Genomic DNA, 27,305 nt, shown 5'->3' on the forward strand with positions numbered 1-27,305 from the left:
TTTTGCACTGGGATCTCCTCTCTGAAAGTGTATTTATAGGTTATGCAGACTTCTCTGGTATAGGCATAGTGCGTAGTCAATCTGAAAGTTGAAGAGAACATTGAAAGAGAGCTTCTATTATTTGGATGCTATGTGTTTATTAAGTATGAATATAAACCTCTATTCCCAAATCTTTAGGTGTTTAATGCTGGGATAATCCGTATACTTTGACAAGCCCTCCTCATTGCGTCGTCCTTGCAGGCGCCCTTCCTGCAATCCGTCCACTTCCTACTCCTGGCAAAACATCCTGCCTGACCCAATCTTGACATGGAAACCTTACATAGAGGGTATTGGTGCTATTCAATGCTGAAATACAATAAAACAAATGACTGTATTAGGGGAAATGCTCAAAGACAATGGGGCTGCATTGGAAGATCTAAGCCAGATCTCGAATGACAGGGATGAGCCGTTGCAACGCCAGTGATCCCAAGTCGCATATGCTGTGGTAGAAACAGTTTGCAAAAAGAAAAATGAATAAACTCTTTCTGAACTCGAATTGCACTAGATCCAACAGAAAACGCGCAGTGGCTGCGTTTCAAATCGTGCGTGACATCTTTCATAAGCGCAGAGAAAGATTGATGGTTTATATTAATGCTGCATCGTGCTTCCTTCCAATAACGTCCCGATGGGTATATCCTCTTCAAGAGTAAAACGAAGTTCATGAAATGGAGATCGTTGCGTGGTCCAGCCGTGGTATGATCGTAATGTTACAAGTGACTATCGTGAAGAAACGAGTTAATATCTTGTCGTGTGCTAAGATAATATTCGTAAAATATAGAGCGGCATTAGAGATCAGGTTGATCACATGCTCGCCAATCTGCTGCTGGGGAGTTGCAGTGAAGGATCTTCGAACTCCAGCTTTGGCGCATATATATCGTATACTGCACTCCCGTATGCGGGTAGTTGTCCAATGGTTGTGACCTCGATCGGAGGGTCGTAATGGGACCACTGTTCTTGCTGTGGGTGTGCTGATGGTGGGGGATAGTGTTCGGTCGTAGCAGGCATATGCTGTGATTGCGATACAACTGGCTGCTGAGGGTGTGCCATATGATGTTGAATGGGTTGATGATACTGAACCATACCCGGTTGGCTTTCTGCTGCTGAGTATGAGGGCTGGGCTGCAGGTTGGTGTGCATAAAAGCCGTCCTGAACCATCGGGCTCGGAACTGAAGTAGCAGAAAAGGTGCTGGGGCTGCTCTGGATCGATGTCGGAACTCCAGAAGTCGAATACATCTCCATGGCAGGTCGCTCGACTTGCTGTGATATGTGGTAATGGGCCGGCAAAGAACTTGTCATTGTAGCAACACCAGGGTTCCCTTGCTCAGTTACGTAGTATGCCTGGCGTGGCATGGCCGAGGTTCGGTGAACAAGCTGAACGTGAGCGTGCTGCTGGTCGGGGACAGGAGGGCCATGGTACTCGTGGGCGGGAACTCCGTGTCGGTGACCATAATGGGGTGGAATATGGCGACCATGGACCTGGGACTCGAAGTCGGCGTAAGAAGATGCACGATGGAGTGAGCCGTTTGGAACAGGTTGGCCCATAGCAACCATATCGTGAGGTGACCAAGTCATGGACGAGTGCTGAGGAGTAGAAGGAGACTCGTCATCGTCAGAGTCCGAGGAGCAATCGTCGATATCGTTGGGGTTCATCCCTTGCTGGTGTGACCTCCGTTGATGCTTGACCATGGTGGTTTTTCTGCAAAAACTGAGTTCCGTGTTAGCAAGTGATTTACTTGATGGGCTTGATGTAACTTACCTCTTGGAGCAGCCATCATGAGCACATTTATAGGGACGTTTTCCAGTGTGTATACGTCGATGTCGAGCAAGACTCGATGACTTTGTTTGTTAGTTGATTCCGTGATGGCTGCTGGGGGCTTTCTACACTCACATCAGAGAATCGCTTGCCACAACCAATGTGCTGGCATTGATGGGGCTTCTCCCCAGTATGTGTGCGAATATGAACGGTCAAGGCGCTTCGTTGGATAAAGCTCTTCCCACATCCTGGAATGGAGCAAGCATAAGGCCTCTCATTAGTATGTATACGATAATGTCTTTGCAAATCAGACTTTCGATTAAAGCTCTGCGTCAGAGGTTAGTGAGAAGTGTAGGCATTGCGAGCTCCTGGACAACCAACCTTTGTGCATGACTGCCAGTCGCACTGAAAGGGACGGGCAGTCGGCTCGTTCTCGACCAATTCCATAAGTTCCATGATTGTGGTTGCGAAATATCGATGTGCCTTGGAGGCGATGCGTGCAAGATGGTGCAAGATTTAAGTAGTAAATAGTAAATAACAGTTAGATATATCGATGACTGGCTACAGCATAGTGTTTCCAGATGCTCGCTTGTTGACAGTTGCAGGCCCAAGACAGTAGAGGCGGTCTATTGGTGCTGGGAAAGATCGATGGGTAGATGATTAGGCTTTGCTTGTAATTAAGGGTATAATAGGCGGCGGTGGGATCAAATCGTAGATAAAGCAGCGATCATAAGATGGCGTGAACAAACTCGGATCTGACAATCAAGAGGAGTCTATAGGATAGAAGACTTGGAGCCGTATGGTGATGGATATATATATAATGTTGACAATGTTGAAGAAGGAGTGGTTGAAGGTGGGATATAAAAGATGAGTGAAGCTGAGGGCTCAAGTAGTGTGGGAGCTGAGTGCTTAAACGTCTCGTGTTAATGCAGACAGTACCCACGATTGGCTAGTGGATCGGAAAGAAGAAATTTGGCTGGGCCGGGGAGAGTTGTACACCTGAAAGTAGGAAAGCCGCTACTGACGGTTTGTTTTTGAGAGAAATGGAAAAGATCCAGAAGGAAGGACAAGGGAATATCGGGGCTATAACTGAATTGCTCCGAAGCACCAATATGACTAACGTAACGTAACTCAGTTTATCAAGTTGGCACCGAGGATTGAGTCGTTAGAACAGGCTACCCAGCGTCTAGTTGAGTTGCTTCGAGTCAGGTACAACAAAGCTCCATACAAGACAATACTGGGGGTTCGACGACAGATATCAATGAACAGCAACCAGGTTCTGGGTTGGTCTGGTCCCGCTAGGTGAGGGCAGTGGGGTTCAGGGCAAAAGTGTTTGATGGCAAGGTAAAGTAGTGCAGAATCGAGTACCGTATCAGTGCAGTACCTAGGGCCATGCAGATGCTAAATACCAGAATGAAGACAGCAGCCACCTCAAGTTGGAAAGATGGGCCGTCGCAAATCTGACTTAGTTCATAGGTGTACGGCGAGCATGGTATGGTATCCGTATACCTACATCCATATCCATACGCCGGGGCTAACAATGAACCACGCAGGAGATCAGAGGAGTCAAGGGATCCCTGCCCTGCAACAGCGGGCTTCAGTGGGTCTCGTCCGGCAACGAGTGATGGGGGGGTACGAATACCGGAAGAGGGACTGAGCAAGAGATAGGATGGGGAATGGGATGGGGAATGGGGACTCGGTGGAGGGTGAAAGAACGTGACGGCACGGCAGGTGAAGAGCAAGAGAAACGGAGGGAGGCTATGAGGAGGGAGATGAAGAGTCGCATCAAGGGTCAGTCTGTCAGGTCAGGGGACGACGGACTGGCAAAGCAGGGCAAGGCAAAGGCAAGATGGAGAAGAGGGCTGCCACTAACAACAGACTGAGACGAGTCGAGCTCGGGTGGTATACCGAATACAACGTCTCCATCTCCCCAGCTAGACCACCTTGGGGTTATGTTGATGGCGGCATGCAGTAGCTAGCGAGCTGCGCAGCCTGTGTGAAGTGGGTAGAGAGAGCTGCGATTAACGTAGTGCGTCAGGACTCGACAGGAGGCTATCTATTGTAGACTCTGGAAAGGCATTGACCAAGCGCAGGAGAATTATGATCCAAGTTAGTGTAGTATGGACCGCGATACATGGCTAGCGTAGATAGAAAATACAAAAGGTACCTTACTTAGGCAATTGCCAGGCAAGCTAAAGCCTCTCCATCGCATGGCTTCATAATTTTGCTGTGCTGTGCTGCCATAACATTCATCATCACCTACTAACGTAGAGAGACTTGCCGTCGGTAGGTATAATTGCGGACCCATATTCCAAGGCCGCTCTAATACAACGATTGGATGATCTTCCTAGGGAATTATCCAGATTAGCCCAGTCGAGGTTAGAAAGAATTTTTGGAGGGAGAGAAATAAATTCTGGTACACACTAGAGGGCACTCTGCATATTCCAGGACGTTGAGCCAGCCGCGACGGAGACAGGGGGCACATAAGCCGACGACTCTAATCACTCACTCTCGGGGGGCTAATCCAATTGATGGCGTCGAATTCTGGTGCGCCAAAGCAAGGGATGATGGATTTGGATGGCAGATCCCTCCAAATGTACATACATACACAAACAGAAGGCTGACTGTTGATACAAGACAGCCATTAATTGACTGACTAGCCGCATGAAGTGGCCCAACGCTAGCAGGCTTGTTTCTCTCAAGAACCCATCAGGATCAGGGTTCATAGAAAAAACAGACGATACTGGATGCAATGTCCAGATGGTCGGTGGTTTGGTAGAGCCAGCGGCTTGGGAGACGTTAGGTTAGCGGAGAAAGAGGGGACAGCCACAACCACCGCATCTCCATGGGCGGCGTCCAAAGACCTGGATAACCCAGCTTGGGCTGGGATGGGCTTGACTTGACTTGAGAGGTAACCAACATCAAAACTCCAGACTATCCTAGATAGCGATAGCAAATCGCGGTATCTCCGGTAAGAGCCGAGGGCTGTTCAATCTGTAACAGCTATTTTTATTGTTACATCTTAAGTGCCAGATGAGGTATTGTCTGAGAGAAAATGTGGGCACCCTGGTCAACTGGCCTGGCATCGTGGGTTCCGTGGATGGATGGATGAATTGCCTTTGGAGATCCAAAGTGGGCCAGGCCAAGTCTCCTGGCTCCTGGCTCGCTCCTAGGCACCTCACAGGACAGGCTCACCTAAACCTGTGTCTGCATCTCCACCACTGTTGAGAGAGTGAGACTGAGAGAGACTGGGGGCTCAGGGCGTTGGCGTTGGCTTGGCTTTGGACAGCGCCGCGGCTGGGGTCTGATTCAGCCCGATGGGCCCCTAGACTCCAGTGGAGGTGGTTGTTGTTGATGATGATGATGGAGGTGCTGTTGATGCTGGGCCCTGAACCTAGGTCTTGTCAGGATAAGTCTCTCCAGTTATACGATCAAATAAGTTAAAGCATCGTACCAGTCAATGCATGTCGTATGTGTAAAGCCCTTGAGCTGCCATTTCTTCTTTGGATGATAGACATAAGAGACGGGATGGGGACCAGCTTACTGGGGCGGCATGACTGCAGCAAGGTGGGTCCTCCAGCAATGATGTCTATCCCGTACCTACCTACCGTACCTGCCCTCCGGCCACAACCTGTATTACGGGCAGGGCACTGCGGGCAGTACCTGCCTCTAGTCTCTCTACCTTAGCAGTCTACATGTCGATCACAGACACTTTGGGGTGGGGCTTTCATAACTCGGAAGGCTTGCTACCGAGCGTAGTTTATGCAATTTACATAACTTTTGGAGAGAGAAAGACAATACAGCCAACTTGGGTTGCTTTGCAGCATTCTCAACACTCCTACAGTACCCCAAAACTAAGTATCTGATATGAGACCAGGGATTTCTGTGCCAGGTGTCGCAAAGAGACCAGGGGTTCTGTTACATCGAACTTCCCCCGCCACGAATTCTCCTCAAGCTTCACCAGTAATGTATCTAGCGTCTGTAAATCATGACGACGGGTTGAAGGCCGAGGAATTGAACATACAGTACAGTAGCATTCTGTCAGGGTTTACATGGTAGCTCATACGCAGTACATAGGTATCCAGACAATGGTTGTAGCAGCATTGTGAGTCAAATATCCGATTTTGACAGCTGTCGGCGCGGCAATTTAACTCATCCTTGGTGGCACATCGAACGTTGAATAAAGGACGGGAGTTCGACTAAACACACAAGCTGGTGGGGTTCACGCTATGGGATCATAGGATGGGATACCTTACCTAGGGACGGGATTGTTAGGTCACTGCCCGCGAACCAACACCAACACCAGCACCAGCACCAGCACTTCACCAACACGGGCCTAAGGCTCGTGCCGAACCTCAGCGGTCGTCTCACGTCCGATTTTGGCTCATCATGAGTCTGAGTAGAACCCCGAAGAGGAAATCGAGACCCTCTCATCCGGAGATAATTGCACGTATCTTGAGGCACACACAGACTATGTATGGGTCTACATAATCTACTCGATTTAATTACCTACGTCTGTGGCATTGAAAAGGAGGCACCTTTCGGAGGTCTCCTCAGTGAACTATTGGCGTCGCATTAAATTGATGAGGAACCATGACGTGCTGAAGACGTCCCTTGTTTCCTGGAATGATGGCTAGGCCGCACTAACTTACCTGGTAGTAGGTACCTGTATTCTGCATTACAGCAGTCGGCCTCTACCAAGATCTCTACTCCACCACCCACAGTTAGAACCCTTGTCGATCCCGGCCGAATGCCCACGTCGTGCCTGACTTGATTGCTCTTTCGGACTTACGGTGACTGCTTAGTCCAGCCATCAACCCTAGGTCATAGTCTAGTCTACTCTACATTATCCATCTAAGTAATTATTAGTCCCTGCCCTGTGTACAGATGCTCCGGGATTCAGGGTTAAAAAAAATTTAAAAAAAAGAAGAAGAAAAAAAAAACAGCAGGGGCCTCTATTGGGCTTTGACTCTTTGCAGCCTTCCAGGTTTCCATGAATTGTCCCCACGCCGGTCAGAACAAGCCGGAGGAGCATGGGAGATATGCTTCCAAGGTTGGACGCCTTCCCAGTAGGCCAAACCCAACAGCCTCTACCAGTTGTTTGTTTGATACAGTATCACTACTAATGCACAATTCTCACACCACTTTTACTACCAGCGCCATCTCATCACATCTTTTTCTTAACCTGCCGCCAGTCCTTCAATATCCCCCAATGTCCGATCGGCAATAAAATTAGATGCGGTGCCGTTCTGGGGCTCGAGTTAAGAGTGGGCGTTGATGTTGACGTTGATTTGCAGAATCAACACGAGACCCCGACGTTTCAACCGGCTTCTCCACATCGCTCAGTCAACAACTGGAGATTAAACAAGAATGTCGATCCCTCTGAGGGGCTAGACTAAGATTTGACAGAATGTTGTTGTACCCATCGCATCCCACTGACACGCAGCAGGGTTCGGACAGCTGACCTGGTTCTTTTCTTATCCAGGGCTGAAGCGGCTGTTGATGGAAAATCACCAATGTAACCCTTCATCCTCGCAAGCACATCATCAAATAACTAGCCATCGACAGGCCCGTATCTATATCCTATCAGCTTTTATCAACCATAGGTGTCAAGACCCAGTCTCGGAAGGATCAGCTAGAGAGGAACGCACAGAGCTTGGTGAATCCCCTGACGCCAAGGCTGTGGTATAGGTTAACACACCGGAGCTTCTCCTGCAACACTGTAGCGAGACGACGACGTACGAGCGTTTCCGGAGAGCATCGATAAAGAGCTTCGGGGTGCTCTTGGCTCGCCCCTGGTAGCAAACAACTGGGCCCGGTATGGGACAGTCGTTTTGAATCAAGTCATCAGACCAGAAACTAATAATCACCATCTGAATAATGACTATTTCATATAAATGCGCCACTTCTGTAACCGAACCCTGCTCCAACGGCAGCATGAGGGTCTAGAACGAAACACATGGGCTCTCTCTGGCTTGTATCAGGAGTTATGTCATCTTTCGAATGAAGCAGCGCATAAAACAAATTCGAAGTAGTGTGCTAGTGAGTTCATAGTCTCGAGAATGCATAAATTACCCCATTCTGTATCTAGGTGTCTACCCAAGGTACCACGACGCTGGATGATGGCTGACAAGGCCTTTTGAAGCTACACCACAAAGAGATCAAGTTGGATGCCCGTTTAGGCCATGCCATGCAGCCATTTACACTCAATTAGAGTTTAGAATTGGGGGAAGGGTGTTGCATATCTCTGTTCCCCACACACTCGTCTTGTCAGGCCAGTCGGCTTGTCTTACGGACGTAGAGTTCAACAGAACCAAGACGGAATTGGTTCCCTGGTTGTTCCAGGGCCAACCCAGAAGACGCAATGCGCTGATCATCCGCACGGCACTGTGAGGCTCGCAGAGTCGCACCCGGAAACCCTGGCCTGGCCTGGCAGCCTGTCTCCTGTTTGTGCGCTGCTTCGGCCGAGATTGTTTCCGCCTGGGAACTTCTGTGCTGCGTTGCACTCGAAACAAAAGAGTGGGGGTCTCATGGATGCCCGCGAAGATCACACTGAACAAGCATCTCCCTGCCAGATTTGCGAGGCATAACCCTGACTGGTTGATCATCCAATGTAACGGTTGCGACGGACAAGAGAAAAAAATAAGGAAATACAATAAAACACCCTGTATCGCTTACTCCGTCAAGCAAGCCCCATGATGATGTACGACTCACCGCCTCCAAGCAAGGTAAGGCAAGGCAAGGCAACGTCCTGTCCTGGGAACCTGCAGCAATGCTTACGATCCTGCACAATCCGAGACATAGCAGCGCCTTGCTTTAGGTTGTCTTGGACTTGATGCTGGCCTGGCCTGGCCTGTGGTGTTGCGGGAATGAACCAACGCCAATTCGCTACACTACGCTAGTCCGGGGACCCTCCAACACAAGGTGAAGAATGAAGCTCACAAGGTATCAAAAAGCCTTGATCGTTAATGATATCACAATAGACGAAATTAGCCAGGCGATTTAATGAGGCATTCTAGACTAGTTTTTTCTTGATTAATTTTTGTATACGAGAATTCAAAGCCCATGTTTCTTTTACTCTGAGAAGCATATCCATCCGTACGGATGGATGATGATAACCCGAGACGTCGGAAACACAGCGGAAACAGATTCTACTTTGAGCCCAATAGACGGCGCGTCCATGGACCCGTTTAGCGGCCACAGACTTACACATAGTGTAAGCTAACTTTAGACATTTCATTTTATTTTGGGCGCTTGTTCACTATGGGCGTAGAAAGTGAGCTGATTTTAAAGTAGCTTAGATGCTATACTAGGTACTTACTGTAAGTTGTTTTGCTAACAGGATGCTGATGAGAGTTATAGTCAACCATCACCATCTCAACCCTGACATGCTCAGACTCACCCTCCACTAACGCACGGCATTGACATGTGTATTCCTGAGATCTCTTTCTTTCCGATAAGCGCGAGATGAACGGGACGCTTTGACAGACGTTGAGTTGATTTGCAATGCATGGTGCGGTGCTGATCGTCCGTGAGGTGCTTTTTTGCCTTTGCGCAGAGTCATTTCATTGACATCCATCTGTACCGAGAAGCATTGGTAGATGCTGCCGATGAAGGGACGGGGAGTCATGTACCGTACATTTGCGGGACAGAGCAGACGGACATAAGCTTTGCAGCATCGGAGGAAGTAGCCACCTCCCCGGAAAATAGGTACTACATGCCCGATGTATCTCTCCAAATGTGACTTTTTGAACGCACCTGCCCTTAGAAAGCAGCCCAATCAGCATTCTTCATGTACGAGGAAGGAATTGACTGGAAGGAGGGACAGTCAGTCCTAGGTGCCAATGCTATGTTGCCAAACGTACCTATACTGCAGCACCAACTCATGTCACACTGTTATTATCTGGGTTCATTCGGTAGGCAGGTGCTATCTGGTCTCTATGCAAGCAGATCGATACCTACCTAGTTTCTTTCCCCATACCTACTATCTAAGGTACCTCAAGCCCCATCACCAGCAGAAGCAATCTCGCCTCCATCATTCTACGTGCCTGCGTCAAACAGCGGATAAGATACTGATACACCTCAACCACCCGCGTCCAACACGCCCAGCTGGCACAGACCGAACGTGCATCTCGCATCTCGTGTCGATCTGTTTTCTGTGCATTCCGTGAAACGCACAGAGGTCGCTTGCCCGGCGGTATCCGAACGGGTTCCTCAATCCAGGAACAAGTCCAAGTTCCGTCACGATATGCGTCTAGTCCTGCAAGCTCCAGACTCCGGGCGATGAACTGATCTGAGAGGCTGAGACTATCTCAAAACAACGGTCGATTTAGTGTCGAATGCCACGTGCCGTGTGTCTGGTCACCAATCAGGAAATTTTGGGAGTGGTTGGTCGGATCACTTTCAGACGTTGCAGTAATTACGGTACACGCTCCCCAAACTATTATCAGCTAAGGAACAACGACAAGACAGTTTCTAAATTCATCAACTCGACTGCTGGTGATACACACTTGTTGCGGCTTAGACAACTGTTAGCCTCGGAGACTCACTTTCCCTTGTCTTGGCGGTGGCTGAATGGGGAAATGTCCACGCAAATCTCATGCTCCCAGGGTTCATTTGTCATACCTGTACGGAGTAAGATGGTACAGTAAACGATCTTATTCTTATGTTTTAACGCTCGCTCACTAATTTACCTACCGTTAGACAGCCACAAACAACGCCCAGAGTGGCACGGACCATTCTATCGTCTCAGGTTACCGAAACCACGATGGATGTCAAAGCTATCGCGGGCCACCGTGCTCAGTTGGAGGATCGGTGTTGAGCTACCAGCTTGGGCCAATTGCCCCTGAACAACACTAAAAGAAGCATTGACTATGTTTCTGCAACGATCTCGATCTCGATGTTTATCCGTCAGTAAACGCGGAATAACCATGGAATTGTCCCGACATGACTCGTCTTTCTGGGGCTAGAAGCACCGACACGGATCGTATCATATAGGCTATTGCCCCTGTCTCTACTAAGTCATAGGAACCTATTTCGACGGGCTAACTTCAGCCAAGCAATTGTGGCTTCTTCGCTTCAGCAACAAACGATTTGTCATTACGAGCTACAGCTTTTTTATTTATTTTTTTATTCAAAAGCGCGCGGAGACAAATCTACAAACAACCACCACAATTTGGAAACTTAACTAAAACACTTGGTGCAAGAATTGCTATACCATAAACTAAGCTGTGGTATTCAATCGTTGTTTTCTCTGTGCTTAACCACGGTTGACAATAACACAAAGCGAAGAACCAACTACACCTCCCACAAATTACTGCACCGCCACTAACAACAACTGCCGTTTATGTTATATGAGTACTTTGTACTATCTGGGCCTCGAACCAGGCTGAACCGAATTTCGCTCTCACGTAGCGCTGGATCGCCGCAATACCAAGTATTAACCATGTTCTTAGTTATCAGAAGCCTGAACCGCAGTCGCTTGACGGGATATCCCATGTAGCGGCAGGGATGCGGACGAACTAGCGGTCCTAACCGAACTGACAGGCGGGGCGACTTTCTGGGTTTCGGCTCTTCCCAGCAGGGCCTCCTGGTGATTCGGATGATCTTCCACTTGCATCCATTCATGCCCAGAAGTCCAATACACTCCCCAATGTAACTCAAGCTCGCAAACTAGGTCTCTTTCGGATATAAACCAATCAGAGCAACTGCCTGCACCTATACAGGGGCACATATTGCTTGCGATCGACAAAGGTTTCAGGCCCTTGTCGAAATCTTTATCTATGACTGCCGGCTTGTACCCCCAGGCTGCAGTATCGCCCCTGCCAGGCTGGAAGTGATGACTTTACAACGTTACAGTCTCAGACTTGACTGGGCACGTTGACGAAGGATATTGTTAGCCAATCTGTTAAGCAGTTCGCCATGCATACAGGGTCTTTCTGCCGCGGGGAGTTCAATGATACAGTAAGATTGCATCCATGTTGAGCAGTACTATTGTCCGCTTGGCATTCGACGGGCTCGGTGGTCCGTCTTTCATACGGGTTCTCATATGCCGTTGCTAGTGCACAACCGGAGCAGATCTCGCGCAAGAGCAAGCTACAACTGCCGTTGAATGACGGATGCACTTGTGTAAGAGGCCAATGTTGGCGGCACTTACCGTGTGGGTATTCTTTTGAGTCTTACCGTTGATACACCACACCACACGTGGTGTCCCAGACTCGTGAGGAGCCTAATTGACAACCTCGGAACGAGGAACGAGGCAAAACTAGAGTTGCTATCGTTTCGTTACTACACGCTACAAAATATCCCAGATGTTTCGACGGCGCGCGGCACAAGGCAGCTCGAGTCATGGATCACCTGAAAACACACTAAAGTGACTAAACCTAATGACTGGGGCCGTTATACACCATTTACACTACGTTGAGCTTAGGAACGTCGAAAAACGTGGCAAGTTCAAAGCGGCCGGCGCCAGTACTGCAGATTGTTCAACGATGAAACAATTCGAAGCATCGGAACGAACCGTCAGAACGGTCGCCGACCGAATGGTGTTGTGACAGGTTTAATACTCCTGTTAGAGGACATCTAGGGCATTACCATAGCTGCAACATGTAAAGCACTAGATTGACTTCAATATTTTTGCAGAGCTCTCTACGTATGGCCCTTACGGCATCGCCGGCAGCTGCATTCCGCTGACGTAGGACCTAAGCAGGCACGGCGGCCAGGGCGGTATCTCAATATCATGCTGGCGTTGATCAGTAAATCGGTTCCGCTGCTGGATCCACGTTGTCAACCTAACTATCACTTGCTATTCACTAACCCTCGAGGCCACTTTAAATATTGTTGTGGATTCAATATTCATCACGAGGCTGCGTTAAGGGCAAGCATTGGGGCGAGTTACGAAACAGAGCCCCGGTATATGCTGGGAGCTTTCCAAACCAGGATGATAGACTTTGCTAAAGGATTGCCTGTGACAGACCATTGAATGCTTCACCTCGACTCCAAACGGGGTCTTTGTTCTGATGTGATGAGAGAAGCAATCGGCCGAGTGCCCCTGGCATTTGGGGCGGAAAACGTTACGCTCTACCCTTGCAACTCGTGCTGATTCTTGGCGTAACGAGTCATTGTGTGATTGGGATGACTGGGATGGTTTTTTCTTGTTCAAGACCAGCTGATAGAACCCCACTGAGGCTTTCCCTTGCACTACGACCAAGTCTGTACTCAGATGGGTTCCTTGAAGGCGTGGGGTGGTTTGGACATGTTACAATCACGAACGAACGCCCTATACGCTGTTGATGATCTGCAAACTCTCAGGGAGGATATCGGGCGAAGGGAATATCATTGAGTTTGGCAACGGAAACGGCACCGCAGTAGTGCCAACGGTATAGTGATATGACAAGCCTACTGTTCGCACATGAGGCTGACATTCTACAGTAAACTCACACAGACGTGCCGATGTCCAAGCGAATACACAACCGGATATCCGTTTCCTCGGAGCTTAAGGGGTACTGTACCACGATAAACTCTCAGTCACGTCATTTACCTCCCTGTCAAGATGCGACAAAGCAAATATTGCGGTACAAACTATGAGTATCGAAAGGTTCTCCATACGTGATTAGCCAACAATTAGCCAACAACTACACGGATAGAAGCACGTAGCGCACGTTTCTTGACGAAATATTACTCAGAACTTCGAACGACGAAAAGATTATGGTGCTTTGGGGTGAAACAATCTTCCAACATGCTCTGAGCCGTGGCTGTGAGATCACTTGCCATCAGGGTCGTCCTATACGGAACGCGGTCGCCAGGAAGGGGGCAACTTGATATCGACTTTGGCAATTATCGCTGCCCAAAAGGCTTGGATGTCTTTTCAGCATCTTGGAACCTTGTCATGTCGTGGTAGCCTTAAACTCCACACGATGAGATAGGCATGGTTTCCGAATATACTGTAACAATAATCCTAGTCATCTGGTGAGCCTCAATTCTGTTTCCCTCTGCCGCTCGCTGATTGATGGCTATACCTCAAACTTGGCTGTATACTTCCGATTCACATTACTGGCATGACTCAATAAACCAACTGCACCGCCTTCGACGTATTCCGCAGTTAAATTGTGGCTTCTCGGCTTTGTCTCTCTCCCTTACCCCATAAGAATATGATATATGACAGAATTTCGCTTAGCCTGCTCCCCCAGATCTTAACAGTCTACCACATAATGCTAACATTGCAAGGGTATCCTAATACGAGAACTTCAGACACGTTGGGAATAAGCAATTGGGGCGAGAAGAAAGGAAAAAAGAAAAATCGAAAAATATCTGCTTTTGCTTCAGTGGATTTAATTCCTTACCATGAGGCGTCATTTCCCGCCCTCCACAACACGCCCGCCATACAGCACCCTGAAGGTTGCAATTCTATCAATATGCATCACATCCTGGCCGCGGATCGCTCAGTTGGTAGGCGCCATCCTCTTGTGTTGCATCGCGTGGTGCGCGTATTAGGCAACTTGTGGTTAGTTAGCCCCCGTGTTGACCATGATGTCGGTGTCTATCGTGTATAACCACTTTCCCATTGTACGAGAAGTCTTCCGCCTCACCGATTCTATTGTACGGTGCCTGCTGTACCTTGCTTATATCAAAGTTGGTATTATTGCTTGACAGCCCTAGGTCCCTTGTCAATCAGGCACAGCGTGTTATTCAATAGTTCATGCCCGACCCGCAATACGATACGATATTGTCCTTGATGGGCAGTCTTTCGCAACCTACTCCTCAATTGTTAAGGGGACAATGAAGAAAGACCAATCGGTGCGACCGATGCTCTTGCTTGCCTGGGTCAATCATGAGAGTTATTCTCACCACCGAGTGGTACAAATCTGAATCAAGCAGCGTGGGAAACCAATACTTGAGCTGTCGGTTATGACAGATATCATACCAAAAAGTGGTCTTTCTAAAGTTACATCGTGAGCTCTAGTTCTTGGTTCAGCTGCCAATTAGTTCATCTAACCCCACCAAAGGTCGATCATGTCACAATCTTCCGCATTTGACAGTTTGACTTGTCAGCCATCTTGGATACAGCTTTCCCGGTTTTCCGTTAGCCTTACTTTCTTTTCTCTCCCAGACTATCGGCAGTTGCGTAGCCAATCTGACGGATTACCCTAGGGCAAGAAAGTGTCTTTAATTCAAGAGATCTTCAGCTTCACTTTACTCGGACTAAAGCTTCCACGAATAAGGACTTTCTTTTCTCCTGTCAAAAATGGACCAAGGACCACCAAAACGAGAGCTTAAGAGACATATCTCGATGGCCTTCTGAATCTGGGGCAGGTGTGTTAGACATACTATCACTGATGCAGTTAGTGAATCAAGTGAAGCGAGCAAGTCATGTTTCTCCTCACCCTGCTATGCAACATGCCCAGCCGTCATCACACTCTTTAGTCTTTGGACGGGGACAAAGCCAACGCCTACCTAACTTAGTTCAGTGACTACTGAGACATTGTCTCTTGTATGTCTATACCGCCGAGACATAAACGACAATTCTGGTTCATAAACGGTGTCGGGAAGACGGTTGAAACATATCCGTTCTAGAGAAGAATCCCGTTTCCGTTTCCGGACACTGCCCTCGGCGACCTGGTTCATCCGAGTCTCGCACAAACACATGAGCCTCCTTCTATGGCTTGGGGCCACCGGCTGACTGTTTCCGCTCCGTACTCCTTGCCTTCGAAACATGCACAGCCCCAGTAGAGAAACCTTGAAGATCAACACGGCAAGTACCCGTACATATCTCGGCTTATGCCCTGGTCCTTGTAGCATTTCCCAACGATGCGGCACAGCTGTAGATCTTGTTTTTCCTGTAGCTCGAGATAGGCTCATTGTGAGACATGGCTTATGGAACTGCAGAATCGTACGACAGGAAGGCCCGTCAGTTATACGAATCCTTATCTCAGGTGCGGTGATGGTGTTTGAACCGTTTTCATCACAAAATACTACCCACACTGCATGGGGAGATGCTGTATGATGATTGCTTAAAGTCACATAAACGTGATCATCGGCATGGTGCTATTCTCACTCGACGAATTGAGAGCGTCAAATACAATTGATGACCCTGGTACTGGTAATCCCCGTGTCATGGCCTCATCATAGATGTTGTCTATTGATTCTATTCTTATTACCACAGGTTGGAGCAAATCTATTGCGTGAGGCAAGGGTTCAAGGTCAGATTCCTGCTCACTTCACTCTATCTGGTACATTACAACTTCGAGCCTGTTATGCTCAAGGGCCCGCACCGTTGACTGTCAATTCGTCCAACTTCTCCTTGAGCTCGTGGGTCGTTTTGAGTGTGCCGTTTGTTTCAGCCTCTCCGTTGGCAAACTCAGCAGGTGTCTCTCCGTTTGTCAGTCCCTTTCGGATGGCGAGGACGCTGTCAACAATGACGGCGTCGATACCCTGCTTGACCTGACGCTGTAACATATATCAGTAAATTTGAATCATTTCTGTTATGTTTAGCGAGGCTTACCTGAACCATGATAGGATCGTTGTTTAGTAAACCGTAACTGAAGCATACGATTCCGTTCTCCTTAACAATCTTGATCAGACGGGGGCTGTTGATGAAAGGCTCCGCAGCGGCAACGATACCCAGCAGGTTCCAGCGACTAGCGAAACGAATAGCCTCCTGAAGGGACGAAGCGCGGATATCACAAACATCACAACAGCCCGCATCCGTTAGGAAGAGAATAGGAATAGAAGGCTGCTTATAGCTTAGACACAAACAGATGTCGGGGTTGAAAGAGCTGAAAATAATGTGACGTTCCCCGGCAAGATCGTAGACCTTGGAAAGCACAGTATCACAGAAGGAGTTGAGCTCAACTGCGTACGTATCCATCTCGTGCTCCTCGCTCTCGTGTAGCATGGGATATTTCATCTCAATGTTGAAGCCAACGTGCTCGGGCAGTTCTCGGAAGAGGTCCTCTAGGGTGGCAAAGGGTGCTTGAATGAAGTTTCCTCTCGTGTTACCCTTGAAGCCCTGCTCTTTAAAATCTTTTGTGTGCTTCATGCGTTCGTCCAAGTCGTCGAGTCCGCTACCAGCATATCCCATAGACTGCGAGCGTTGCGGTCCCACGCTGTTACTACGCGCTCGGAAATCACCAGGTTCCCCAGAGTGAAGAGGTTTCTTCTTTGATTGCTGTTTTGAATCTCGGCTCTTGTCCGAGTTGATGTGCAAAAATTGTTCCAATGTTAAAGTATGGACAGGGGCATCAATACCCGTTTCACTGACGAGGAAGTCGTGATAGATGACTGGGACATGATCTTTGGTCAGTTGTACATCGAACTCGACGTAATGGGCTCCGAGATTGGCCGCTGCAATGAAAGATGGCAAAGTGTTCTCTCCCAGCTGGAGAGACTTGTTGCTTGTCAGATTCTTGCCGAGTCCTCGGTGGCCGATCAGCATGGTGGATTCCAGCTTCTTCCAATATGTCTGCCTAGAGGTGATTTCCATATTGGGATGATGGAAAGGCGTGATGACCAAGAAGTTGAAGTTGACGGTGCCAATGACATCAAAATTACTTGACATGATAGGAACACAAACGTCTCCCTGCAGGTTCATACGGCGAGAACCCAGAGTTGGCTTCACGGAAGAAAGGAGTGCAACAGCACGTCCAACCTTGTTCTTATCGTTGCCCGAGTACGTCGGAACAATGTCAAAAAGAAGCTTCACCTTGGCCGCATCTGATGTCATGAAAACGATGGGCTCAGTTGAGATGCTGTCATGCACCGGAAGATCGATGGTGGTAGGCTCGCCATGGGCACCAGTAGCAGACACCACAATAGAAAGCGCAGTGTCAAGTTGCGTGTTGTGAGCCTCAGTAAGAGGAACACGGTCCAAGCTGACTGGCTCTACATTCTTCCGCATATCCATGGACCCAAGACTAACAAGGACGAGACTCTCGTTGGTTAGATATCGATGTCCAAAACTTTTGATAGCGTCAGGAGAGCGTGGTGCGTTGTTCGCACTGTTGCCATTCGAACGACGCTCGTCGATAGATGACATATCCGAGGGGGTGGGCTGCAATGTGTCGACGGGTCTGACTGGGGGAGATTCAGCTTCCTCCGTATCGGTTTCAAGCAGTCGTGCGATATCCATATGGCCGCGTAGCGCAGCATGCTCCCTTGCAGTCCATCCTGATGAGTCAAGACGTGTGATGTCTGCCCCAGCTTCAACTAGAAGCTCGGCTACACTGAATTTGCCATCCACAGCAGCAACGTGAAGGGGGGTCCAAGAATAGGTACCCTCGGTGACTTCCAGGTCTGCCTTTTGTTCTGGTGTTCCTTTCAGAATAATCTGAGCACACTCGACGTGCCCGAATCGAGCCGCGACATGAAGCGCAGTCTCACCAGTCTTGTCCTTCCAGTTGATGTCAACGCCAGCTTCTATCAGGAGCTGCACGATAACACTATAGTTGGACTTTGTGGCGATAGCCAGCACGGCTCCAGATTTGGCGATAGACTTTCGAATATCAGCCTTGCCTTTACTGCTTCCTTCCCAGTTCTCGCCCTGCAAGAGTGCCTGGGTGGTCAGAGGGTGGCCTCCCACGACACTAAGGTGAAGGGGCGCATAGCCATCGTTGTCCTGCCACTCAGGTGTGTCAATACCATCCTTGACATGGAATTGGTCCCATTCTTGCATCTTGGACATTATTATCTGACACACTACTACAATGCCAAACTGAGCTGCGTAGTGAAGTGGCATACGCCCGAAGGAATCACGGCTCTTGAGCGCAATCCTTTGCTCCGGGCGCAGTTGGTCGAGTAAGAAGATGAATAGCTGCACGGCCTCATCGTCCTTGTTCAGGAGAAGAGACTCGTTTTGATTCAACGACTTGGTAGCCTTTGAGGTGGTCAAGCCTGGTTCAAGATGCTTGTTACTGAACTGCGAGCCTGCAGGCACAGGGTGAGACTTTGAGTCTTGCTCCCCATTGGTAGCTTTTGTGCGTCCGATATGGATAACTAGACGATGAATACAGTTGCGACTGTTGATATCATCTGGCTCTTCAAGAGTCTTGAGATTTAAAAGAAGGGAAGAGATGCATGTCCTGGAGCGTGCAGAGATCGACCGCTGCAGCAGGCCCAGCAGAAGTGGCTGAGCACCTTCTTCGATGGCATTACACTCCTTAAGACCCTCCTCCAGAGTAGAGACGTCGTCATTTCTCACGGCCTGGTCAAGCGCATCGAGCTGAGCTTGAGGCAAACTTAACATACCCTTGGCTGAAGCTCGACCCAGCGAACGGGTCGAGTGTTCAGACATAGTATCATTGAATGTCTGAGCCTCTGAAAGCACTGACATCCACCTGTTGATCTCATTAAGAAGTCTCGCCGTATTTGCTTCTTTGGCAAAAGGCTTGACATCGACCTTTGTTGTAATGTAGGGACGCTGAGTAACAAGATCTGGAACTTTCTTATCGAGTTTCTTTGTGATCTTGACAAAGCCCCTGCGGTTAATCTCACCAAACCATTGCAAATTTCGGAATTGACTTCTCAGCTCAAGTAGAGCGCCCATGACTTCTTCGACTTCATCCTGGTCCAGGGTAGCGACAACGTCGGGGGTCCGTCCATATCGATTTTGGAGGAGGTTCAACCGGCGGCAGAACTCGGCGAGTTTCTTGTTGTAGAAAAAGTCGACATCCTCGAGGTTTCGATCAAGAGCGAAAAAGAATTCTGCATCGGTAGTTAGGGGAGAGGCTCAGTGTGCGACACCAAGAGTCGTTCAAAGCCGCCCACCTGCTGGATCCACCTTTTCTCCATTCTTTGCTTTCTCTGCTGCTGCTTTCACAAGTTTCTTGAGGCCCTTGTAGTTGATGTACGAGGCCGCCCATTCAGGGACCTGGTTGCGCGGTAGACTAACAGAAGTAAGTCGACTGTTGATTAATTTAAGTTCCGTGAGTACTCACTTTCTTCCGAATTTCATGTTGTGCAGATCTTTCGATAAGAGAACAAAGAAGGAAGAAGTATCGGTGGACGGTATGACCGTAGCGCGGTAAAGATAGATTGGAGAAGCACACCGCGTTTATACCACTCGGACAATTTATAGTTGTTGAACAGAACTAGCTTCGGCGCACAATCGCAACCCGATCAACTGCAGAAAAAGAGAGTTTTCAATAATGTTTCGCAGGATGCAGTGTAATGCGACACAATGGTCGATCGCGATCTAGTGACGTCAAATCAAGTTTGCGCAAACAACTTAAGAGTATGCGTTGTCTTGACCAAGCGGCGATAGAGCGGGTGAAGTAGAGCTCATGAATTCACAAGTCAATAAGACAAGACAAGAGAAGAGAATCTGACTCTCACAAAGTCGGTCACCACAAAGATGGTGTTGGAGGAGAGAAGAAAGAGAGAAGCAATGACGCCGCTGCTGGAGATATGTATATGTAATGGCAATGGATCCCGCTCGGAAACGGATTTTGCTAAACAAGCCCAGTAAACAAAAAAAGAACAAGGTCCTTTCCTTGTTGAAACAACATTCGTTGGATTCAATGGGTGATGGATGGAGCCCTCCACTGAGACGAACTTGATGTGATCAATGAGGTCCAATCCTGTGGAGAGAATTCCTCTACAGGGATGTACAGTACCTGCGCACCTGCTTGTATTTTGGGGTAGCTCAAAGTACCGGGCTGTTCCTTCCAATTCCTCAGGTACATAGACTAGACTACTCGATACTGTACCTTACCGTTTTCTTGGAAAGAAGGACCCTTACTGTAGTCTTACTGGAGTCGAGCCTGCCAATCCAATTGGCCCCGTGGACCGTGTGCGACCTCGTGACTGGCCCGTACGATTCAGGTCGCACCCATTCGAGAAGTCGCATCGTGACCCTGGAACCTGTCAGAACATGGTGCTGCGTTTGGATACAGTGCAAGCTGAAAGGCGGGCTTACTATACGAACGACTTTTGACCGCCATATTGGATGCCATCGTCAAGAGTGCTAACATACTGTGCGATCAACACCAACAATCTATTCATGACCAGGGGATAACCCACGATGACGAACGGAAACGCTTAGTGGCGGCGCTGGCGGCGCTTTTTAGCTGCACGCGCCTTGTCAAACCTGTTCAGGCCGAGGTACAGTACAACACCTTGAATACCTATGATGGAGGGATGAAATGCTTATGATAAGGGATCCCAATGATAAGTAATGCTTATGATAACGTGTACAAGAATTATGCTCAAAGCTTAAGAAATTACTCTTAAGCTACGTGTACAAAACTTCATTCATGTCTCTTGTGCTATACAAATGCTAAAATCTATCCATCCTACCTAGGTATATATATAGGTACAATACAAGTAGTAAAAATCAACGTGAAAGGATGTATGTAAGTGAAACATTTATATTTACATGCGGCTCATTGCTTTCCAGAGCTAGCCGAAACTTGCCCTCTCCAAATATCCTGCATGCTGATCTGTCACTGGCCATGCAGTCAACCTCGTTGGTGTCGCCCGCAGCTTACGTTCTGCAGCATTTCCCCGCTTAACCGCTATCTTCTTTCGCTGTGAGAGCATGCCTGGCCCATCCTCTTGTAATAACACCGAAGTCTCTCCAACCTGCTCGTTTGTCATTGTCCGTCTCGACATTTGCATCTTTTCAACTACGCTGCTACCACTTTCAACAAGGGTACTACCAAAACGAAGATGAGAGGTGTCTTCGAAGATCTTGCACTCTGCAATGGCTTGCTCAGCCCGGTCTGAGCGTGGCAGTCGTGAGAGAAGGTCCATGATCTCTTCGTTCAGCTCTACCACGTTGTTCGCTGCAGTGCTTCCAATATGGGAGGCCATTGACTCGCGGAAACCCTGAGAAAACTCGGGATATAGCAGTTTGCTTTCGATAGAGCGTGTCGTCTTTGCAACCAAATCTTGTTCCTTCCATAGAGCCTCAATCTGAAGTAACCTTCTCTCTGAAGACTTGGTAATGCTGGCTGTTGAATCTTGTGTCTCCAGCTGGGATGTTGAGCTTGCTGCTGCTAGGTCGCTGAGGAACCGTCGGAATCCGGGATTGGATATTGACAGATTGTCAAGAGCCGACTTGGATACTTCACCACTCGAACCTCGCAAGCCGGCAATATCGAGCAGAACATGTACCCGGCTAATAAGATAGGCTGTATCTTGATCCCTGCCGAGCAACATGGAAGGCCATGTCTTCACGCATTCTGCAAATCCTTGAATCAGACGCACTGCAGACCTCCAATCGAGAGCGACAATGCACTCATCGAACAACTGCTTGATGACCTGTGTACTGAGGGTAACCCTGGCCCTCATGCACGATACAAAGAACGAGGCAGCTTGGTCGAAAAGCTTGAAGTGGAGAAGACCTTGAATAGTAGCCTCGACAAGGGGCTTGTCAAGTGGCGCATGCTCCCAGAAATAGTCACCCGTTTGTGTCCATGTCTGGACCTTGTTGCGACCGTCTCTTGACGGTTCGTAACTGTCTGCCAACCTGCGTCTCAACTTGGCCCCTGTCTCGCCATCGAGTCCAGCAACGCATGCCAGGCTACGCAAGAATTGACCGTGATTGCCCGAGTTTTTGTAATGGTTTAAGATGGCCACAAATGTTGATGGCGTCGGCCTGAGTCTTCTGTAATAGTAGAAAGAATTGACTACTGATTCTGATAAATATTTGTAACCGTGCTTGTCGAAAGCCACTATTAATGTGTTGTATGTGTGCATATCAGCCGGGTAGGCAGAAACAAGCAGATTGTAACAAACCCTGCCAACTTTCTCCTTGAGACTCAATGTTGTTGAGCCAACAACCTCCCGGAGACCCTGGTTCAAGTTGACGCGGTTCTTCTTCATCATCTCGATATTTGACTCCACAAGATACTTGCCAGAAGGGCTCTTGTTTGCAAGTTCGACAGCCTCGTCAAAGCTGGGACACGGTGAGCCAGATTTGTCGTGAGCATTGGCTCGTTTGAGTAGTTGCTGGATGAGGTGGTTGAGCGTGCGCCCAGCATTGTGGAGCTGCTTCGAGTTCATTGGCCTCCTGTGAGGGATGCTGTCGTCCGTTTCCTCGCGAACAATGGCCTGCTCGAGACGCTGATAGTCCGTACGCCGGTAAGCATCCATTGTTTCCTGGTCGGGGCATTCATATTGTTCGGTATGGACTCGGTTCAGGAACTCGTCGATCCGGATGGTGGCAGGCTTATCGATCTCCTTCATGAACGGTCGGTTCGTGTATATCTCCTTGATAGACTCCCATAAGTGATTCATTTGGCCAAGGGAGATGTCATCGTGAGCTGAATCGTTGCCGGTCGTCCTTTGACTCGCTTCGAGGTTTCGGAGTTTTAATTGTGCCAGTTCCCTCCTTGTCTCCTCCAATTGTCGGTCTAGTTCCTGTCGTCGGTCTTCCTTTCGCACGGCATCGACAATGGCGGCAGTCGCAAACATGGAGCTGTAGCATGCTGTGAAGATGTCGGCGAAGGTGACTTTGCGTGGTCGAGCCGCGGTCGTTACTCGGCGGCCGAGAGTGCTCACGACTGTTTCGCAAGCGCGGCAACCGCAGCGATGAGCCTGGCCGGCTCTCGACCACAAAGCCTGCATTTTAGGTGGTAACCAAGCGTTCAGGACATAGCTCTAGGGCGATTGGGGGCTGACGTTGACGGCAATCACTCAATTGAGGTGTTTCATGGAGCCATTACAACTATGAAATTGGCCAGTCACAGATGGTTCGATTATTGAAGTCACGTGGGCATTACGTTGTGACGGTGGTTAGGCGCTATTCTCACACCCCACCATCCACGACCAGAAGCTCTTCGATAGTAGCTCTGAGCCAACAGTAGACTGCCTTCAAGTTTACAATAATTTGCGGATATTTTGTCCTTACCTTTCTACAGAAACCTTCCTTCTTTTATCCCTCATACAATCACCATGTTTGCTTTATATCTGACAGCTGACTTGCAAGGGTATGTCCTTAACAAGTTTTTGCTTTCTAGAGCTTCACTGACGTGAGGGGCAATCTCAATATAACAGGGTCACCAACCTGCGCCCTGTTGATACTGAAGATAACCCTTTCTGGTACATGTTCAAGGTTCAGTGTACCTCTTGCCGAGAGACGCACCCAAACTATGTCGGAGTCAACCGTTTTGTACGCATTACCGAATCTGTGTGATTGGGCATAGGCTGATAGGCTTGCTTAGGAGACCAACGAGATGAGCGGAAGCCGAGGAGAGGCCAACTTCGTTTGGAAGTGCAAGAACTGCAAGGTGAGAGTCTCCAAATTGTATTGGCTGCACTCTGCTAATATGATGTCAAGCGAGAGTCGTCGGCATCTGTCAAGTCCGGCCCTGCAGCTTACGAGCAGGCAGAGCCAGCCAAGGCTCAGAAAATTATTGAATTCGACTGCCGAGGTCTTGAGTTTGTTGAATTCAAGGCAGAGGTACGGAAACCACTCATAATACAGTGCAAATGCTGACATGATGCTAGGGCGAGTGGCTTGCTGAGGGTATCGAGACCAACACCAAGTTCACTGGCATTGAGCTGGAAGAGGGCGAATGGTTTGAGTATGATGAGAAGTCCAACGAGGAAGTGAGCATCAACGAGGTCAAGTGGGAAGTCCGTCGCTCGTAGAGCTCTCCAAAGTTCGATGTTTCAATGGCGTCCGGATGTTTTTGGTGAGGAAGCGGGAAGGAGACCTTGACATCATGACTAGAAACAGGACACAAGAATAAAAATAAAAACCTTTATCAATGAAAGTCCGCGTGCAAACTGATATTCATATATGAAAGATGCAAGTTGTTACGTGAGGCTTGTAAATTGGAAGCTTGCCAGTTGAGAGTTCGACTGGCCAATCGTGCGTCAGCCTATATCTAATCAGACCCACTGTTTACTTTGCTGTCCGTCAAGGTTCTAACCTCAAGCTCGAGCATCGCATCTTTGGGACTCAACTTCAAAGTCAACTATCACAAATCAAGAGACATCATTCTTCTTTCAGCTCTACCAAGATGGCCTTATCGGAGCTTCCAGGAACGGTCGACTTTCTCACCGATGCAGCACACCTCCTGCGCACCACAGCCCCCGAATCTTCAGCTTATCTCATGAGCCAACGCGGTAACCTTCTTTCACAGCATGGAGTATCAGTGTCTGATATTCAACGACAACATGTGTGCGGAGGCTGTGGGCTCATAATGATACCAGGCCAAGGAGCCACGCTGAAGTTGGACGCCCGAAAAAGTATTCAAAAGAAAACAAAGGGTGCAAAGTCTGGCACCTATTCAACCCCCAGGACCAACCAGGAGCCCAAAGGACCATGCAAGATTCTTCACTGCGACAACTGTCAACGAGATACAAGGATCCCTCTTCCAGCTCCGGGACCTGCTGTGAGACGCAAGACAGCTCAGACCAAAGTTAACAAGACCTCTGCGCCTGCGCCAGTTGAACCAGCAAAGCCAAGTACAAATGCCAGCAGCAAGAAACGTGCCAAGAATCGAAAGGCTGGTCTTCAAGCTTTGCTTTCAGGACAAAAGCAGCAAGCTGCGAATCCTCTTAGTCTCTCTCATTTCATGAAATGAGGCAGATTTGTTGCAAGACTTATAGCTAGCCATCTTTGCCTTTCTTCAGTATTGAAGTTGAGATAACGTTAACTTGAGTCTAATTGGTTAGATGAAATCTCGGCCCCAACTCATGTTCTTGGAAAGAGACTGAGACTGAGTCATCTCAGGCCGCCATCGAGTCACTTTTTCCTCAGGTTGCGTCCCGAACATTCTAGCGCCTGCCGCCAACCAAATTCTGCACCCTGGACCCCATGACATAACCGGGCTTAGTTCAGTTGCCCCTCCAAAAATTTCATGACCCCTCCATTAGATCGGACTCAACCACCACCAAAAACGATCCGACCATTTTCACGATTCAATCACAGCAGACGTAAAAATGGCTACTGAAGACGTCAACAAGCAAACTCCCGAGGAGTTCTTCCAGAGCATCGGCGACAAGGTCAAGAACCTTGCGCCTGCTGCTGCTGAAGCCCAGAATGACGACGATGAGCGCGCTGTTGAAGAGATCGAGTCTCTTTGCATGAACTGCGGCGAGAACGTGAGTTTAATTATCGCCTCAAAAAGCGCATGCCAAAATATCTGACAGAAACTTCAAGGGTGTCACCCGACTTCTTCTTACTGCGATCCCCTACTTCCGCGAGGTCGTTATCATGTCCTTCTCCTGCGAGCACTGCAACGTTCAGAACAACGAGATCCAGGCGGCCGGAACCGTTCAGCCCAAGGGAACCCACTACGAGCTGCGCCTGACAAACCTCGCCGACTTTTCGCGACAGGTTGTCAAGTCCGATACCTCCACCGTCAAGTTTATTGAGCTTGACCTTGAGATTCCTGCTGGTCGCGGCCAGTTGACAAATGTTGAGGGTCTTTTGACTACTGTCATTGATGATCTTGAGATGGGACAGGAGGCACGAAAGGAGCAGGCTCCGGAGGTCTATGTCAAGATTGCCGAGATCATCGCCAAGGGTCGCGCCATGTTGATAGGTGATTCTTTCCCCTTCCGTGTCTGGGTTGACGACCCTGCTGGAAACTCATTCATCGCTCCTGATCTCAAGGACGGTGTTGGCAAGTGGGAGAAGCACGAGTATGCCCGAACTGCTGAGCAAAACGCCGCTCTTGGTATCTCCGACACCGACGCCAACGCTCAGCAAGCGCAGAACCCCGGATTGACTGCTGAGGGAGAGATCATCCCTAATGAGGTCTACAGCTTCCCTGCTACATGCCCTGGCTGCATGCGTCCCTGCACCACCCACATGAAGATGGTCGATATTCCTCACTTTAAGCAGGTCGTCCTCATGTCTACTGTCTGTGACGACTGTGGCTACCGCTCCAACGATGTCAAGACTGGTGGTGAGATTCCTGAGCTGGGTGAGAAGATCACCCTCAAAGTCGAGGACAGCACCGACTTGGCCCGTGATATTCTCAAGAGCGAGACTTGTGGCCTGGAGTGCCCTGAGCTCAAGCTTCAGGTCAACCCCGGTACTCTCGGTGGTCGCTTCACCACTGTTGAGGGTCTTCTAACCCAGGTCCGTGGTGATCTTCACTCTCAGATCTTCGAGGCCAATGGCCCTGGCCAAGGTGGTGACTCTCTTGCCACTGATGAGAAGAGCCAATGGGATGCATTCTTCGAGGGTCTCGATGCCGCTATCCAAGGTGACAAGCCTTTCACAGTCATCCTTACCGATCCTTTCGCGAGCAGTTATGTTCAGCCTCTTGTTGACCCTCCTGCTCCTGACCCCAAGATTCAGCGTGAGAGCTATACCCGTACAGATGAGGAAGAGGAGGAGCTTGGCCTTAAGGATATGAAGTTAGAGAATTATGGAGAGGACGAAGAGGAGAAGGACGGCGAGGAGAAGACTGAGGCTGCTGCTGAATCATAGCAGTGAATATTTGAATATTTCTGTTTTTCCGTTTAAAAGTTAAGCCTATAGATGAGCAATGATTATAAAGTTTACGATCGACAATGTCCTTGACTGTTGACACAGCCTGTTGTTCTCTTCTTA

General features: G+C 48.9%; 6 protein-coding genes across 6 annotated transcripts; 3 read left to right on the forward strand and 3 right to left on the reverse strand.

The window, feature by feature from the left end:
• Positions 1-764: 764 nt before the first annotated feature.
• B0J16DRAFT_174784 (uncharacterized protein) lies at positions 765-2,585 on the reverse strand. The gene is made up of 4 exons (XM_046122479.1): positions 2,174-2,585; positions 1,928-2,119; positions 1,796-1,875; positions 765-1,744 (listed from the first exon to the last, which is right to left on the reverse strand). Exons 1-4 carry the CDS (start codon positions 2,246-2,248, stop codon positions 841-843), a joined length of 1,251 nt encoding a protein of 416 aa, XP_045980242.1. The 5' UTR covers positions 2,249-2,585; the 3' UTR covers positions 765-840.
• A 13,264-nt stretch (positions 2,586-15,849) lies between these two features.
• On the reverse strand, positions 15,850-19,875 carry B0J16DRAFT_174861 (Glycerophosphoryl diester phosphodiesterase family-domain-containing protein). Its single transcript, XM_046122480.1, has 4 exons — positions 19,723-19,875; positions 19,553-19,671; positions 16,293-19,489; positions 15,850-16,237 (listed from the first exon to the last, which is right to left on the reverse strand). The coding sequence occupies exons 1-4, from the start codon at positions 19,737-19,739 to the stop codon at positions 16,049-16,051; spliced, it is 3,522 nt and encodes a 1,173-aa protein (XP_045980243.1). The 5' UTR covers positions 19,740-19,875; the 3' UTR covers positions 15,850-16,048.
• A 1,127-nt stretch (positions 19,876-21,002) lies between these two features.
• On the reverse strand, positions 21,003-23,534 carry B0J16DRAFT_347457 (uncharacterized protein). Its single transcript, XM_046128570.1, has one exon. The coding sequence runs from the start codon at positions 23,354-23,356 to the stop codon at positions 21,185-21,187; it is 2,172 nt and encodes a 723-aa protein (XP_045980244.1). The 5' UTR covers positions 23,357-23,534; the 3' UTR covers positions 21,003-21,184.
• A 26-nt stretch (positions 23,535-23,560) lies between these two features.
• On the forward strand, positions 23,561-24,541 carry B0J16DRAFT_347460 (uncharacterized protein). The gene is made up of 5 exons (XM_046128571.1): positions 23,561-23,718; positions 23,786-23,900; positions 23,953-24,018; positions 24,069-24,191; positions 24,239-24,541. Exons 1-5 carry the CDS (start codon positions 23,684-23,686, stop codon positions 24,380-24,382), a joined length of 483 nt encoding a protein of 160 aa, XP_045980245.1. The 5' UTR covers positions 23,561-23,683; the 3' UTR covers positions 24,383-24,541.
• Positions 24,542-24,569: 28 nt separating this feature from the next.
• On the forward strand, positions 24,570-25,647 carry B0J16DRAFT_174937 (RNAse P Rpr2/Rpp21/SNM1 subunit domain-containing protein). The gene is made up of 2 exons (XM_046122482.1): positions 24,570-25,409; positions 25,473-25,647. The coding sequence occupies exon 1, from the start codon at positions 24,757-24,759 to the stop codon at positions 25,321-25,323; it is 567 nt and encodes a 188-aa protein (XP_045980246.1). The 5' UTR covers positions 24,570-24,756; the 3' UTR covers positions 25,324-25,409; positions 25,473-25,647.
• Positions 25,535-27,273, forward strand: B0J16DRAFT_174923 (ZPR1 zinc-finger domain-containing protein). The gene is made up of 2 exons (XM_046122481.1): positions 25,535-25,843; positions 25,902-27,273. The coding sequence occupies exons 1-2, from the start codon at positions 25,682-25,684 to the stop codon at positions 27,180-27,182; spliced, it is 1,443 nt and encodes a 480-aa protein (XP_045980247.1). The 5' UTR covers positions 25,535-25,681; the 3' UTR covers positions 27,183-27,273.
• The last annotated feature ends 32 nt before the right edge of the window (positions 27,274-27,305 follow it).

The sequence above is a fragment of the Fusarium flagelliforme genome (genome assembly GCF_020744385.1).
Source record: "Fusarium flagelliforme strain FIESC 12 MPI-CAGE-AA-0113 chromosome Unknown B0J16scaffold_6, whole genome shotgun sequence".
Taxonomy (NCBI): domain Eukaryota; kingdom Fungi; phylum Ascomycota; class Sordariomycetes; order Hypocreales; family Nectriaceae; genus Fusarium; species Fusarium flagelliforme.